We start from the raw sequence: 14,479 nt of genomic DNA on the forward strand, positions 1-14,479 counted from the left end.
CACACAACACACATACACGCACATACACACATGCTCGCTCACACAGACAAAGACACAGACACACACATACAAATTTAGGGCAGACCAACACAACATTTAAATCATGCCCAGGAATAATGGGACTCAGGGGAGGTTAATTAACGTCACGCGCAGGAAGTCAGACGTCTGGGCGGAACTCCCAGGGGCATAGGAACCAAAGGCTTTGTAACCTCGACACACCTTTGTTTGTCAGGGGTTTGATCATTCTCTAAGTTAGACACTGCCTGGTTATATATAGATTCATGCCTTTACACTCGTGTGAGGCAGATTGTCGTATGCAAATGACCCATCCGGCTGCCTAGTTGAGATGCGGTTTGTTTCTGGGTGTCATTGTTGTGTCTCAGTCAGTTGTTTAGATTGAAATACGGAAGAACATTTTTCAATAACAAAAGTTGGTATCCCACTTGACTTACAGTACCAGTCAAAAGTTTGGACACACCTACTCATTCCAGGGTTTTTCAACATGTTTACTATGCAAATGTGTAAGGGTGACTACTTTTAAAGAATCTCAAATATAAAATATATTTTGGTTACTACATCATTCCATATGTGTTATTTCATAGTTGTGATGTCTTCACTATTATTCTACAGTGTAGAAAATAGTACAAATAAAGAAAAACCCTTGAATGAGTAGGTCCGTCCAAACTTTTGACTGGTATTGTATGTGTTTATTAGCTTTGACAAAAGCAGCAGCTACTCTTCCTGGGGTCCACAAAAAAACACAAAACATGAAAACAGGACAAGTAACAAAAACACTGATAGACAAAGTCACACACATTTGAAATATGATATACAAACAACGACTCAAATTATCATTGTATTATTATTTATTATTGTATTTTTTTAACTAATCATATGTCATCTGCGTCAGGGGAGTACAAGTTGAGTGCCCTTCACTACACCGAGTACAGAAAACATTAGGAACACCTGCTCTTTCCATGACATAGACTGACCAGGTGAATCCAGGTGAAAGCTATGAACCCTTATTGATGTCACTTGTTAAATCCACTTCAATCTGTGTAGATGAAGGGTTAGGAGACAGGTGAACCTTTTAATGCAGTGGGTTAAATCAGGGTCACAGAGTGTTTCATGGTAGTCTTAAACAAATCTACTGTGAAACAAAAGTATACACCTCACACACATTGTTACAGGCTTAGAAAAAAGAGGACACCTGTACCATGTCAGATATACAGTTGAAATGTATTTTATTTTGAGTTTACATCCCAATATTACACTTTATATACATCACAGATGACTGAAATATAACAAAACCATTTGATATAGAAACACCAGATTGTGGAGGCTTTTTTTAAGTAATGTTTATTAATTATGAAATTATAAAAATATTAATGACATTCCACCCATGAGGCCAGTAGGTAATTTTACTGGAGGAAATGGCTAAAGAAACATTTTTAAGCATGAAACAATTGACACATGGATTGTTTGCCATTCAGATGGTGAAAGGGAAAGACAAAATATTTACGTGCCTTTTAAAGGGATATGGCAGGACGTGCCGGATCCCCAATCCAGAAGGAAGGCTGTGAAGCAGGAAGTGGAGGCTATGCTGAGGATGGGGGTCATCGAAGAGTGCACAGCGCATGGTGCAGCCCGATCGTGTTGGTCCACAAACCGGATGGTAGCCTGCGCTTCTGTAATGACTTTCTGGGTGTGAACGACATCAGCTTATTCAATGCCAACCTCATGCCGAGGGTGGACGAGCTCATCGACCGATTGGGAAAGTTCTGGTACATCAGCACCCTCGACCTGACGAAAGGATATTGGAAGGTACCATTGGCAGCCTCCTCCCGGGAAAAGACGTAATTTTCGACACCGGACGGTTTATATCAGTACTGGGTGCTCTCATTCGGTCTCCACGGATCCCTGCCAATGTTCCAGCGCTGGTTGATGGACCGAGTACTCCGACACCACCAACAGTACGCTGTGGCCTATTTGGATGACATCATCATCCACAGCCAAGATTGGGAAGAGCACCTGACGCACCTCCAGGCAGTACTGGATGCACTCAGGCAAGCCAGGTTGACAGCGAACCCCAAGAAATGCAAGCTAAAGTTTGAGTACCAGGGGTATTTGATCAGACGGGGGAACATAAAGCCCCAGGAGAGGAAGGTCCACGCTGTACGTGACTGGTCTGTTCCACGCACCAACACACAGGTCAAGTCCTTGCTGGGACTGGCAGGATAGTACAGACAGTTTATCCCCAACTTTGTGACTATAGCCTCCCCCTTACTTATCTAACCAGGGCCGCCTTCCGAAAACAGTGAAATGGACGGGCGAGACCAAAGCGGCATTCTGGTGCCTGAAGGAAGCGCTGTGCTCCAATCAGATTCTTGTAATGCACAATTTCCAGGTACCGATGTTGGTCCAGACGGATGCATGCGACATGGGACTAGACGCAAGAGACTCATGTATTACCTGTTGGGCACCCACTTCACCCTGGTCACAGACCATGCTCCCCTGGTCTGGATGGCCAGGGGAAGGGACACAAACGATGTGGTCACCAGGTGTCCCTTCAACGGTTCTCCTTAGGTACCGAGATGAGATCCTCAGACCCCTTGTGAGACCATATGCTGACGCATGCACATTTGTGGCCTGCTGGAGGTCATTTTGCAGGGCTCTGGCAGTGCTGCTCCTTGCACAAAGGCGGACGTAGCGGTCCTGCTGCTGGGTTGTTGCCCTCCTACGGCCTCCTCCACGTCTCCTGATGAACTGGCCTGTCTCCTGGTAGCGCCTCCATGCTCTGGACACTACGCTGACAGACACAGCAAACCTTCCTGCCACAGCTCGCATTGATGTGCCATCCTGGATGAACTGCACTACCTGAGCCATTGTGTGGGTTGTAGACTCCGTCTCATGCTACCACTAGAGTGAGAGCCACGCCAGCATTCAAAAGTGACCAAAACATCAGCCAGGAAGCATAGGAACTGAGAAGTGGTCTGTGGTCACCACCTGCAGAATCACTCCTTTTTTGGGGGGTGTCTTGCTAATTGCCTATAATTTCCACCTTTTGTCTATTCCATTTGCACAACAGCATGTGAAATTTATTGTCAATCAGTGTTGCTTCCTAAGTGGACAGTTTGATTTCACAGAAGTGTGATTGACTTGGAGTTACATTGTGTTGTTTAAGTGTTCCCTTTATTTTTTTGAGCAGTGTATATAAACTCAGCAAAAACAGAAACATCCTCTCAATGTCAAATGGATATATTTTCAGCAAACTTAACCTGTGTAAATATTTGTATGAACATAATATTTAACATCTGAGACATAAACTGAACAAGCTCCACAGACATGTGACTATCAGAAATTGAATAATGTGTCCCTGAACAAAGAGGGGGGTCAAAATCAAAAGTAACAGTCAGAATCTGGTGTGGCCACCAGCTGCAATAAGTACTGCAGTGCATCTCCTCCTTATGGACTGCACCAGATTTGCCAGGTCTTGCTGTGAGATGTTACCCCACTCTTCCACCAAGGCACTTGCAAGGTCCCGAACATTTCCGGGGGGGAATAGCCATAGCCCTCACCCTCCGATCCAACAGGTCCCAGACGTACTCAATGTGATTGAGATCCGGGCTCTTCGCTGGCCATGGCAGAACACTGACATTCCTGTTTTGCAGGAAATCACACACAGAACGAGCAGTATGGCTGGTGGCATTGTCATGCTGAAGGGTCATGTCAGGATGAGCCTGCAGGAAGGGTACCACATGAGGGAGGAGGATGTCTTCCCTGTAACGCACAGCGTTGAGATTGCCTGCAATGTCAACAAGCTCAGTCCGATGATGCTGTGACACACCACTCCAGACCATGAAGGACCCTCCATCTCCAAAATCGATCCCGCTCCAAAGTACAGGCCTTGGTGTAACGCTCGTTCCTTCAACGCTAAACGTGAATCCGACCATTTCCCCTGGTGAGACAAAACCGTTACTCTTCAGTGAATAGCACTTTTTGCCAGTCCTGTCTGGTGCAGCAACGGTGGGTTTGTTCCCATAGGCAATGTTGTTGCCGGTGATATCTGGTGAGGACCTGCCTTAAAACAGGTGTACAAGCCCTCAGTCCAGCCTCTTTCAGCCTATTGTGGACAGTTTGAACACTGATGGAGGGATTGTGGGTTCCTGGTGTAACTCGTACCTGTCCCGCAGATGTGATGTTCAGATCGATCCTGTGCAGGTGTTGTTACACGTGGTCTGCCATTGCGAGGACGATCAGCTGTCTGTCCTGTCTCCCTGTAGCGCTGTCTTAGGCGTCTCACAGTGCGCATATTGCAATTTATTTCCCTGGCCACATCTGCAGTCCGCATGCCTCCTTGCAGCATGCCTAAGGCACGTTCATACAGATGAGCAGGGACCCTGGGCATCTTTCATTTGGTGTTTTTCAGAGTCAGTAGAAAGGCCTCTTTAGTGTCCTAAGCTTTCATAACTGTGACCTTAATTGCCTGCCGTCTGTACGCTGTTAGTGTCTTAACGACCGTTCCACAGGTGCATGTTCATTAATTGTTTATGGTTCATTGAACAAGCATGAGAAACAGTATTTAAGCCCTTTACAATGAAGATCTTTAAAGTTATTTGGATTTTTACGAATTATCTTTCAAAGGCAGGGTCCTGAAAAGTGACGTTTTCTTTTCTGAGTTTCTGTACACAGTACCAGTCAAAAGTTTGGACACACCTACTCATTCCAAGGATTTTACTGTAGTTTTACTATTTTCTAGATTGTAGAATAATAGTGTAGACATCAAAACTATGAAATATCACATATTGAATCATGTAGTACACAAAACAATGTAAAACAAATCAAAATATATTTTATATTTGAGATTCTTCAAAGTTAACACCCTTTGCCTTGTTGACAGCTTTGCTAACTCTTGGCATTATCTCAACCAGCTTCATGAGGTAGTCACCTGGAATGCATTTCAATTAACAGGTGTGGCTTGTTAAAAGTTCATTTGTGGAATTTATTATGTTGTGACAAGGTAGGAGGGTATACAGAAAATTACCCTATATGGTAAGCGACCAAGTCCATATTATGGCAGGAAAAGCTAAAATAAGCAATAGAAACGACAGTCAATCATTACTTTAAGACATTAAGGTCAAAAAAGCCGGGAAATGTCAAGAACTTTGAAAGTTTCTCCAAGTGCAGTCGCAAAAACTATCAAGCGCTATGATGAAACTGGCTCTCATGAGGACTGCCACAGGAAAGGAAGACCCAGAGTTACCTCTGCTGCAGAGTGTAAGTTCATGAGTGTTACCTGCATTCCAAATAAATGCTTCACGAAGTTCAAGTAACGTACAAATCTCAATATCAACTGTTCAGAGGTGACTGCGTGGATCAGGCCTTCATGGTCGAATTGCTGCAAAGAAACCTCTACTAAAGGACACCAACAAGAAGAAGAGACTTGCTTGGGCCAAGAAACACTAGCAATGGACATTCGACCAGTGGAAATCAGTCCTTTTGTCTAATGAGTCCAAATTTGCGATTTTGGGTTCCAACCGCCGTGTCTTTGTGAGAAGCAGAGTAGGTGAACGGATGATCTCTGCATGTGTGGTTCCCACCGTGAAGCATGAAGGAGTAGGGGTGATGGTGTATGGGTGCTTTGCTGGTGACACTGTCTGTGATTTATTTAGAATTCAAGGCACACTTAACCAGCATGGCTACCACAGCATTCTGCAGCGATACTCCATCCCATCTGGTTTGAGCTTAGTGGGACTATAATTTGTTTTTCAACAGGACAATGACCCAAAACATCTCCAGGCTGTGTAAGTTCTATTTGACCAAGAAGTAGAATGATGGAGTGCTGCATCAGATGACCTGGCCTCCACAATCAACCAACCTCAACCCAATTGAGATGGTTTGGGATGAGTTGGACTGCAGAGTGAAGGAAAAGCAGCCAACAAGTGCTCAGCATTTGTGGGAACTCCTTCAAGACTGTTGGAAAGCATTCCAGGTGAAGCTGGTTGAGAGAATGCCAAGAGTGTTCAAAGCTGTCATCAAGGCAAAGGGTTATAGAATACATGAAGAATACATGAAGAATAAGTATAACTATAAACACTTTTTGTGTTACTACATTTTTCCTTACATGCTATTTCATAGTTGTGATGTCTTCACTATTATTCTAAAATGTAGAAAATAGTAAAACTTCAGAAAAACTCTTGAATGAGTAGGTGTGTCCAAACTTTTGACTGGTACTGTATATATACAGTGCATCTGGAAAGTATTCAAACCCCTTCCCTTTTTCCGAATTTTTTGCCTTACAGCCTTATTCTAATATTCTAAATCGAGGCTGTAATCACGTCCAAACATGCTTCAAGAAAGTACTGAGTAAAGCGTCTGAATACTTACTGTATGTAAATGTTATTATTATTATTATTTTTTTTATTGCGTGTAGATTGATGAGGAAAAACATGTTTTAATCCAAGTTTAAAAACGCTGTAACGTACTGTAACAAAATGTGGGAAAAGTCAAGTTTAAAAACGCTGTAACGTACTGTAACAAAATGTGGAAAAAGTCAAGTTTAAAAACGCTGTAACGTACTGTAACAAAATGTGGGAAAAGTCAAGTTTAAAAACGTTGTAACGTACTGTAACAAAATGTGGGAAAAGTCAAGTTTAAAAACGCTGTAACGTACTGTAACAAAATGTGGGAAAAGTCAAGTTTAAAAACGCTGTAACGTACTGTAACAAAATGTGGAAAAAGTCAAGTTTAAAAACGCTGTAACGTACTGTAACAAAATGTGGGAAAAGTCAAGTTTAAAAACGCTGTAACGTACTGTAACAAAATGTGGGAAAAGGCAAGTGGTCTGAATATATTCCGAATGCATTGTATGCATATTACAAGACCAGGGTTTTGGTTATGAAAATGTATATATAAGAACAATAATAATAATAATGATAAAACAAATTATTTTAAATACGCAAAAAAAGCAGCATTCTATCTGAATAGACAGTGGAGTGCATTTGGCCATTTGTGTGGTAATAAACATATTCTGCTAATGGAGAAAATATTTTATAAAAGGCCAAAAGTTTTCCACACCCTGCTTAAAATGTTTCCACATGTGTGGAAATCCTAAAAACAGATATTCTCAACTGTTCGCTACGCAAATGCAATTATAGATGCATGCAATGTGTATAAATAAATAAAACATGTTGCAGGCTGTGTTCAAAACTGTCAAAGAAAACTGGCAAGCTTGATCGCTAGCAGCTAGTCTACCTACCGTGCCAAGCAACATCTCTCCAGACTTCAGGGTCTGGCAGTATCCCAGGACAGATAGCAGTGGTTCCAGCAACTGAGGCTAACAGCTTCGCGGGATTCAAATTAAACAGGTAGGCTAGTAAACAAACTTTTCTTCAACTAAAAAAGTTTTTCAAAACAACAAACCGAGCTCAGCATATTTTTGGTTATTTATTTAACCAGGGAATAACACATTGAGAGCTAGGTCTCATTTATAAATGTGCCCTGGGAACAATACAGAAAATACAATTATACACAATGTAAAACACACAATTAAATAGCAAATATTATATACACAATAAACAATCAAACAAAACAAACACATTTATCAATATAAAAATACCTTTCTCCTAAACTGACCCAGAGACAACAACAAGTCCAAATGAAAGGTTACTTGGAGATTATTCCACATGACAGGGCTCTGGTAGGAAGAGGCAGATTTACCCAACTCTGTGGATACACGTGGAGTGTCCAGTGTCAACCCTGTGATCTAGTGTTGTAATCCCTGTTTCTATATTTTATCAGAGATGTTAAGTAAATTGGTACTGATGACCTCATTTACTCATTTGCTTTCACTATATGTGTCTGTATTGTTGTCTTTATTGTTTACCTGTTTGTGTGTGAATGTAAGTGTGTAGACTATATCAAATCAAATCAAGTTTATTTTATATAGCCCTTCGTACATCAGCTAATATCTCGAAGTGCTGTACAGAAACCCAGCCTAAAACCCCAAACAGCAAGCAATGCAGGTGTAGAAGCACGGTGGCTAGGAAAAACTCCCTAGAAAGGCCAAAACCTAGGAAGAAACCTAGAGAGGAACCAGGCTATGAGGGGTGGCCAGTCCTCTTCTGGCTGTGCCGGGTGGAGATTATAACAGAACATGGCCAAAATGTTCAAATGTTCATAAGTGACAAGCATGGTCAAATAATAATCAGGAATAAATGTCAGTTGGCTTTTCATAGCCGATCATTAAGAGTTGAAAACAGCAGGTCTGGGACAGGTAGGGGTTCCATAACCACAGACAGAACAGTTGAAACTGGAATAGCAGCAAGGCCAGGTGGATTGGGGACAGCAAGGACTGGGGACAGCATATAGCCACACTATATGGCTTTAATGCCAGTGTCTGTGATTATTCTCAGGTGGCTGCGCTGGGCTGGTTGTTTGGTGATAAGGCCTACCTGAGGAGTAGCTGGAACCTTCTAGACGGGATGTTGGTGATGATCTCAGCCATAGACATCCTTGTCTCATTGGTATCCAACAGCAGCCCCAAGATACTGGGTATGCTCCGGGTGCTGCGCCTGCTACGGACGCTCAGGCCACTACGGTGAGTTTTATATACACACACACACGTGCATTGGAACATACACGCGCTGGCACACACACACACATGCGCACATGACCAACGCACGGATGCACACAAACACACTCATAAACACACAAACACACTCATACACACACAAACACACTCATACACACACAAACACACTCATACACACACAAACACACTCATATACACACAAACACACTCATACACACACAAACACACTCATATACACACAAACACACTCATACACACACAAACACACTCATACACACACAAACACACTCATACACGCACAAACACACTCATACACACACAAACACACTCATACACACACAAACACACTCATACACACACTCACACTCATACACACACAAACACACTCATACACACACAAACACACTCATACACACACAAACACACTCATATACACACAAACACACTCATACACACACAAACACACTCATACACACACAAACACACTCATACACACACAAACACACTCATACACACACAAACACACTCATACACACACAAACACACTCATACACACACAAACACACTCATATACACACAAACACACTCATACACACACAAACACACTCATACACACACAAACACACTCATACACACACAAACACACTCATACACACACAAACACACTCATACACACACAAACACACTCATATACACACAAACACACTCATACATACACTCACACTCATACACACACAAACACACTCATACACACACAAACACACTCATACAAACACACTCATATACACACAAACACACTCATACACACACAAACACACTCATACACACACAAACACACTCATACCCACACAAACACACTCATACACACACAAACACACTCATACACACACAAACACACTCATATACACACAAACACCCTCATATACACACACACACACTCATACACACAGAACACAAACACACTCATATACACACAAACACACTCATATACACACAAACACACTCATACACACAGAACACAAACACACTCATACACACACAAACACACTCATACACACACAAACACACTCATACACACACAAACACACTCATACACACACAAACACACTCATATACACACAAACACCCTCATATACACACAAACACACTCATACACACAGAACACAAACACACTCATATACACACAAACACACTCATATACACACAAACACACTCATACACACAGAACACAAACACACTCATACACACACAAACACACTCATATACACACAAACACACTCATATACACACAAACACATGCATTGGAACACACACACGTGCAGGCCTCCTCACTATACCACTAATATACCTTTTTCCAAAAACAGTACATCTACCAGACTTACAGTGTGACTTTCCCCACTTCCAGTGCACTGTACCAACATCACATATCTCCCACTAGGGAGGCCTGGAACAGCTGAAGCTACTTACAGCATGTACGTGAATGGTAGTGTGTGGTTTTTAACCGTGGAATAAGGGAACTCACTTTAAAATGGGAAAACTATTTATTGACGTTCTCTATCGGCGTCTTCTTTCTTAGAGAATGGTTCATGAGGCGCAGAAGAGTAGTGTGTGTGTTGTGTGTGTGTGTGTGTGTTGTAAAAAAAAATCCCTCAGATGTGCGTATGATATCAAATCAAATGGTATTTGTCACATACACATGGTTGGCAGATGTTAATGTGAGTGTAGCGAAATGCTTGATATATGGCCTGTCTGTGTGTTTGTTGTCATGCGGCTCATTGTGAGCGTGTGTGTTTGTTCTTCCCTTGCCTCTTGTCTTTCCTCTCGTGAAACTCTACCGGCCTTAACTCAAATATTTATTAGCATCTCAGGAAAGCACAGAAATCGAATAGGAATTTTTCCTGCCCGATTTACCCACAAAATGCTGAGGATAACCACTTCAATCTCCTACCTGACCCCTCTCAAATATGATCCCTGACCTCTAGTGAAATGGAATCTACTATTCCTGTCATCAGACTAGGATTGCTTTATTCATGTGTGTGTGTGTGTGTGTGTGTGTGTGTGTGTGTGTGTGTGTGTGTGTGTGTGTGTGTGTGTGTGTGTGTCTGTGTCTGTGTCTGTGTCTGTGTCTGTGTGTCTGTCTGTGTGTCTGTGTGTCTGTGTGTCTGTGTGTCTGTGTGTCTGTGTGTCTGTGTGTGTGTGTGTGTGTGTGTGTGTGTGTGTGTGTGTGTGTGTGTGTGTGTGTCTGTGTGCCTGTGTGTCTGTGTGCCTGTGTGCCTGTGTGCCTGTGTGCCTGTGTGCCTGTGTGTCTGTGTCTGTCTGTGTGCACATGTCTGTGTTTGTCCCCAGCAATATAAACCCATCAGATGAACATAAATCAAAAGTCCAAGTCATTTTCTTTGATATAGTTTGTATAGCTGATGTGGGTTTCAGTACTGTCTAGGGGGTTTATGTACTGTCTATGGGGTTTAAGTACTGTCTATGGGGTTTAAGTACTGTCTATGGGGTTTATGTACTGTCTATGGGGTTTATGTACTGTCTAGGGGGTGTATGTACTGTCTAGGGGGTTTATGTACTGTCTATGGTGTTTATGTACTGTCTATGGGGTTTATGTACTGTCTATGGGGTTCATGTACTGTCTATGGGGTTTATGTACTGTCTATGGGGTTTATGTACTGTCTATGGTGTTGATGTACTGTCTATGGGGTTTATGTACTGTCTAGCAGGGTTTATGTACTGTCTATGGGGTTTATGTACTGTCTAGCAGGGTTTATGTACTGTCTAGTGGGTTTATGTACTGTCTATGGGGTTTAAGTACTGTCTAGGGGGCTTATGTACTGTCTATGGGGTTTAAGTACTGTCTATGGGGTTTATGTACTGTCTAGGGGATTTATGTACTGTCTAGGGGGTTTATGTCCTGTCTAGGGGGTTTATGTACTGTCTATGGGGCGTATGTACTGTCTATGGGGTTTAAGTACTGTCTAGAGGGTTTATGTACTGTCTAGGGGGTTTATGTACTGTCTATGGGGTTTATGTACTGTCTAGGGGGTTTATGTACTGTCTATGGTGTTTATGTACTGTCTATGGGGTTTATGTACTGTCTATGGGGTTCATGTACTGTCTATGGGGTTTATGTACTGTCTATGGGGTTTATGTACTGTCTATGGTGTTGATGTACTGTCTATGGGGTTTATGTACTGTCTAGCAGGGTTTATGTACTGTTTAGTGGGTTTATGTACTGTCTATGGGGTTTAAGTACTGTCTAGGGGGGTTTTGTACTGTCTAGGGGGTTTATTTAGTGTCTAGGGGGTTTATGTACTGTCTAGGGGGGTTTATGTACGGTCTAGGGGGTTTATGTACTGTCTAGGGGGTTTATGTACTGTCTATGGGGTTTTAAGTGCTGTATATGGGGTTTAAGTACTGTCTATGGGGTTTATGTACTCTCTATGGGGTTTAGTACTGTCTATGGGGTTTAAGTACTGTCTATGGGGTTTATGTACTGTCTATGGGGTTTAAGTACTGTCTAGGGGGTTCGTGTACTGTCTAGGGGGTTTATGTACTGTCTAGGGGGTTTATGTACTGTTTATGGGGTTTATGTACTGTCTAGGGGGTTGATGTACTGTCTAGGGGGGTTTATGTACGGGCTAGGGGGTTTATGTACTGTCTAGGGGGATTATGTACTATCTATGGGGTTTTAAGTGCTGTATATGGGGTTTAAGTACTGTCTATGGGGTTTATGTACTCTCTATGGGGTTTAAGTACTGTCTATGGGGTTTATGTACTGCCTATGGGGTTTAAGTACTGTCTAGGGGGTTCGTGTACTGTCTAGGGGGTTTATGTACTGTCTAGGGGGTTTATGTACTGTCTATGGGGTTTATGTACTGTCTAGGGGGTTGATGTACTGTCTAGGGGGTTTATGTACTGTCTAGGGGGTTTGTGTACTGTCTAGGGGGGTTTATGTACTGTCTATGGGGTTTAAGTACTGTCTATGGGGTTTAAGTACTGTCTAGGGGGGGTTTTGTACTGTCTAGGGGGTTTATGTACTGTCTAGGGGGGTTTATGTACTGTCTAGCGGGTTTATGTACTGTCTAGGGGGTTTATGTACTGTCTATGGGGTTTAAGTACTGTCTATGGGGTTTAAGTACTGGCTATGGTGTTTATGTACTGTCTATGGGGTTTATGTTCTGTCTAGGGGGGTTATGTACTGTCTAGGAGGTTTATGTACTGTTTTTGGGGTTGATGTACTGTCTAGGGGGTTTATGTACTGTCTATGGGGTTGATGTACTGTCTAGGGGGTTTATGTACTGTCTAGGGGGGTTTATGTACTGTCTAGCGGGTTTATGTACTGTCTAGGGGGGTTTATGTACTGTCTATGGGGTTTAAGTACTGTCTATGGGGTTTAAGTACTGTCTATGGGGTTTATGTACTGTCTATGGTGTTTATGTACTGTCTATGGGGTTTATGTTCTATCTAGGGGGGTTATGTACTGTCTAGGGGGTTTATGTACTGTCTATGGGGTTGATGTACTGTCTAGGGGGTTTATGTACTGTCTATGGGGTTGATGTACTGTCTAGGGGGTTTATGTACTGTCTAGGGGGATTTATGTACTGTCTAGCGGGTTTATGTACTGTCTAGGGGGGTTTATGTACTGTCTATGGGGTTTAAGTACTGTCTATGGGGTTTAAGTACTGTCTATGGGGTTTATGTACTGTCTATGGTGTTTATGTACTGTCTATGGGGTTTATATACTGTCTATGGGGTTCATGTACTGTCTATGGTGTTGATGTACTGTCTATGGGGTTTATGTACTGTCTAGCAGGGTTTATGTACTGTCTAGTGGGTTTATGTACTGTCTATGGGGTTTATGTACTGTCTATGGGGTTTATGTACTGTCTATGGTGTTGATGTACTGTCTATGGGGTTTATGTACTGTCTAGCAGGGTTTATGTACTGTCTAGTGGGTTTATGTACTGTCTATGGGGTTTAAGTACTGTCTAGGGGGGTTTTGTACTGTCTAGGGGGTTTATGTACTGTCTAGGGGGTTTATGTACTGTCTAGGGGGGTTTATGTACGGTCTAGGGGGTTTATGTACTGTCTAGGGGGTTTATGTACTGTCTATGGGGTTTATGTACTCTCTATGGGGTTTATGTACTGTCTATGGGGTTTAAGTACTGTCTAAGGGGTTTATGTACTGTCTATGGGGTTTAAGTACTGTCTAGGGGGTTTGTGTACTGTCTAGGGGGTTTATGTACTGTCTAGGGGGTTTATGTACTGTCTATGGGGTTTATGTACTGTCTAGGGGGTTGATGTACTGTCTAGGGGGGTTTATGTACGGTCTAGGGGGTTTGTGTACTGTCTAGGGGGTTTATGTACTATCTATGGGGTTTTAAGTGCTGTATATGGGGTTTAAGTACTGTCTATGGGGTTTATGTACTCTCTATGGGGTTTAAGTACTGTCTATGGGGTTTATTTACTGTCTATGGGGTTTAAGTACTGTCTAGGGGGTTCGTGTACTGTCTAGGGGGTTTATGTACTGTCTAGGGGGTTTATGTACTGTCTATGGGGTTTATGTACTGTCTAGGGGGTTGATGTACTGTCTAGGGGGTTTATGTACTGTCTAGGGGGTTTATGTACTGTCTAGGGGGTTTGTGTACTGTCTATGGGGTTTAAGTACTGTCTAGGGGGGGTTTTGTACTGTCTAGGGGGTTTATGTACTGTCTAGGGGGTTTATGTACTGTCTAGGGGGGTTTATGTACTGTCTAGCGGGTTTATGTACTGTCTAGGGGGGTTTATGTACTGTCTATGGGGTTTAAGTACTGTCTATGGTGTTTATGTACTGTCTATGGGGTTTAAGTTCTATCTAGGGGGGTTATGTACTGTCTAGGGGGT

The 14,479-nt window shown here is 42.6% G+C and overlaps 1 protein-coding gene across 1 annotated transcript in view; it reads left to right on the plus strand.

Moving 5' to 3' along the window:
- LOC129852889 (voltage-dependent T-type calcium channel subunit alpha-1G-like) overlaps positions 1-14,479 on the plus strand; it is a 166,709-nt gene that overhangs the window by 119,494 nt on the left and 32,736 nt on the right. The window contains exon 19 of the mRNA XM_055918878.1: positions 8,415-8,599. Within this exon, the coding sequence (XP_055774853.1) occupies positions 8,415-8,599 (185 nt within the window). The remainder of the gene's footprint in view (positions 1-8,414; positions 8,600-14,479) is intronic.

Source organism: Salvelinus fontinalis, chromosome 1 (assembly GCF_029448725.1).
Source record: "Salvelinus fontinalis isolate EN_2023a chromosome 1, ASM2944872v1, whole genome shotgun sequence".
NCBI lineage: Eukaryota > Metazoa > Chordata > Actinopteri > Salmoniformes > Salmonidae > Salvelinus > Salvelinus fontinalis.